Here is a 3,829-nt window from a genome sequence, read left to right on the forward strand (position 1 = left end):
GAGGGCCAGTTTAGTTAAAATAGTTAATTGATTATTATTATATACATTTTCCTTTATTAACTTCTTTAACTTTAACTTCTTTTTTAACTGACTAGTTTTAGCCTAATGGCGGATAACTCCTGAATCTCGTTTTCTTTCATTAGCTGGCACTTTTATAAGTTACTTTGAAACATTTACTAGTGGCGAGAAAAAAGCAGATTTCAAGTTCTGACAAGCATGTTTTCAATACATACCATGTGTTTAAAAATATGTAAATTTTTTACAAATCTCAAGTCACAAAATAATTTATTACGTATGTGAAGTTTTATGTTACTTGACTAGAAGTGTATTACGGCACAACCTATGCTCATTTTGGCTGGGTGTGGCCTAGTTGTTGACTTGCTGGACTGTGAATCCTAGAGTTCACGTTTGTTTGAGAACTTTCGTTGCGCTATTTGGTTAGTAGTGGGTGCTGTTGATTAAGCCATCTTCCCTATAAGCTCAAAATTATGGATGGTTATGCATAGCTAATCTTTTGTTTAGCTTTGTATGGAATTTATAAGGTAAGCGACACTCAGATTGTTTGGTGATAAAAACCAGGTTTTATGAACTACCATCAATAGTCTCTGAGGAAGCTTCTCTTTCTGTTGTTCACAGAGTTGAGCAAGTTTCTCAGTGTTTTGAAAGCATAAAGAAACATAAATACCTGTTACACAAGCGTAATATCTTATTCAATAACCTACCTATAATTTTCATAATAGGCCCAGCATGGCCAGGTGGTTAAGGCACTCGACTCGCAATCTGAGGGTCGCGGGTTCAAATCCCTGTCACACCAAACATGCTCGCCTTTTCAGCTGAGGGGGCATTATAATGTGATGGTCAATCCCACTATTCGTTTGGTAAAAGAGTAGCCCAAGAGTTGGCAGTGGGTGGTGATGACTAGCTGCCTTCCCTCTAGTCTTACACTGCTAATTTAGGGACGGCTAGCGCATATAGCCCTCGTGTAGCTTTGTGCGAAATTCAAAAACAAAACAAAAACAAACAAATTTTCATAATTGGGCTTTTTTCACTTATGATACAAAATAGGTTATTTAACATTTTAAGAAGACAAAACTATTAATATATAAAGTATTTTTTTTATGTGTGATTCATTATTTTCCCATTTATGGACTACAAAAATAAAATTTTACACTTACTGACAATGCAGTGCTTAAATTAAATTTTGTTTAAATCTCTGTTTTGTTTCAGAAATAAGTATCTTCCTTGTACTCCTCACGTGAATGATAACACTCGAAAGGTTCCGAGACACGATGTTATCAAAGATTTACCCTTGTGTTTTGACCCTGGTTGTCAGAAGAAAAAAAATAAAAGGTTTTTTTTTTATCCATTTATGCTCACTTATGCTGAGTTACTAGAGAAATTAGCTGTAAATAGAAATAATTAAACCACTGTTATAGAGTTAATTCTACTTTATAAGAATGATATTTATGTACTAGTGTAACTGTGTGTTACCGTGGGTGTGAACCTTGGCAACACACACCTATATTTATATTTGACTTATAAAAAAATTCTCGACTGTTTAACCTTTTGGCTAAAGGGAATGTCACTGCACTTTTTGAGTGTGACCTTTGACCTTACAGCATTTATCAATCTTGATATGCAGATTTCTGAAGCACGGAGTCTTCAGCATTCTCTATAAAACTAAAAAACTCACATAGTTGAGCATTTAGGATGATAATGGGCTTTCAAACCACACCCCATACAAATTTCTGGAGCAACACCCTCACCTCAAAAGTGAATGTCACGAAAAAATTAAACAGGCAAACATTTGCAAGGAAATGCAATATGTCTCTGCCACGCAACCAAAACATGACCAATTTTGACAGTAGAATATTCGTGAAAACACAGAAAAGTTGAAAACTGTCTATATCACTGCTTGGGATCTCCAAGAAAGTATCCTTGTACCAAATCTCACATAAATTGGTCAAAATGTGGTCGAGTAATTGACCAAAACACCAAAATTATGCTCTATTGTGAGCTATGACCCTCCTAAAGAGAATCAAAATGCAAAAGTCCAACTCTTTTGTATGTCAATAAGTTGGGCACATGAAAATTTATATTTGTGCCAATTTTCATCTTGATTGCTGTAAATATGATGGCACAGGAGCCCAAAATATAAAAATTTTGGGGTTGTTTGACCTTTCACCCCATAATATCTTTAAAAAGTCCTAAATCACAAAAATAAAAAAAGTTATCTGGTCATATTGGACCAAGGTATAACCCTAACAAGTTTCAAGTTAATTTGTCAGGAAACGAAGGAGTGGCGGTCGATTAAAAAGTGTTTGCAAGAAGATGAAACAGTAAAAAAAAAACAGCATGTCTCTCTGCGGAGATGTAAGAACCTCCAACCCATGAAATTGTTGAAACAAAGCTAGGCCTATCTTCTGGTATCATTAACAAAGATAATAAGTAATGTTTTGTAAGCCTAAAGTTCACAAACTTCTAATAAACAACTCTTTCCATTAGAAAGATGACCAAAGCTATCTTTATATAGAAGCAGGAATCCAAACAGTCGTATATAAACTTTGAACACACAACTGTCAAAACCCTTGATTTATCTCCAATGAACTTTACTGCCCATGGTCAGGAAACCCTACGTGCAGTGGAGGGTCTGTGATAGTTGGGCAAGGCTTATGGTCTACAGTTGAAACTTTTCATCCTTTGCACAGTTTCATTCCAATGGAAATTGCAATGTTTGTCAGGTAATAATGTGTATTCATGGCCATCAGATTAGGTATGACCAGTTTTGGAGGAAATATTACCAGGGGCAGCACAGGATTTGTAACATTATTCTTATATGGTTGATTTAATCCTCAACAACATAAATTATCAGGTAAACTAACTTATTGGATGTGTCGGAAGGATTTAATTGCTCATGGATGTTTATCGGTTTGCGAAGTACGTGTAACAATATATTTTGGATTAAAACCTTAGCTTTTGATTGCTGTAGAACCTTTGCAAGGTTGTTGTTTTTTTCCAACATATTAAAACAATTTTGATGGTCCTCATAAGTGTACCGTTCTATAACAAATCAACAAAGTATATCAGGAAGCCTTATCAGCTTCATTTTCTGACACCATATCTGTTATTTGTAAACAATATACAGGTTGACTATCACTAATCCGGCATCATTGGGACCTGGAGGGTGCCGGATTAGCCATCTATTAGGTTAGAATACACCAAACCCACTAGCTAATCACCTCATCTTAAAATTAAAATATCCCATAAAACAGTACAAGTTGATTAATAAAGAAAAGATAATTATCAAATAAATTCAAGTGAAAAATTTAATGAAATACAGGCACAGGTACACTACAAATTAATTCTTTCAAGGGAGATTAAAGTATTTACCTAATAGCGTGTATCTTGCTTTACTGTATTTGAAATTATTCTAGCCGAAATTAGTGCCAGATTACTGATTGTACTGGATTACTGATTACCGGACTAGTGATGGTCAACCTGTACCAATCTTTTTTCAGAAAAAAATATAAATTAGAATTTGTTATAGAGGAAATTTTCTAGGTTATTGAATTTGGCACATATACACATATAAAAACATTATTTCAGCAATTAAATATTAACATCAAAATGAAGTATTGCATTAAAAACAGTAAAATCAGACCTTTGATGAACAAACATTTTAATTATCTAAACTAACCTTAACAACAACAAAAATGATGTAAAAAGTTTATCAGGGCATAGACTATAACGTGGGATATAAGATATGCCCTGGGTTTTTTGGAGGTGTCTATAGAAGTAGGTCTCACATTACACTGGAAATACTTCACCT

At 34.2% G+C, this 3,829-nt stretch overlaps 1 protein-coding gene across 1 annotated transcript in view; it reads left to right on the forward strand.

Annotated features, from left to right (window-relative positions):
* The window catches only part of LOC106472258, a gene marked incomplete at its 5' end in the record, with an annotated part of 12,557 nt that overhangs the window by 5,512 nt on the left and 3,216 nt on the right, over nucleotides 1–3,829 (forward strand). Inside the window, one exon of the mRNA XM_022400853.1 lies at nucleotides 1,228–1,350. Coding sequence (XP_022256561.1) covers nucleotides 1,228–1,350 — 123 coding nt within the window. The remainder of the gene's footprint in view (nucleotides 1–1,227; nucleotides 1,351–3,829) is intronic.

This window comes from Limulus polyphemus, unplaced genomic scaffold (genome assembly GCF_000517525.1).
Source record: "Limulus polyphemus unplaced genomic scaffold, Limulus_polyphemus-2.1.2 Scaffold5196, whole genome shotgun sequence".
Lineage (NCBI taxonomy): Eukaryota > Metazoa > Arthropoda > Merostomata > Xiphosura > Limulidae > Limulus > Limulus polyphemus.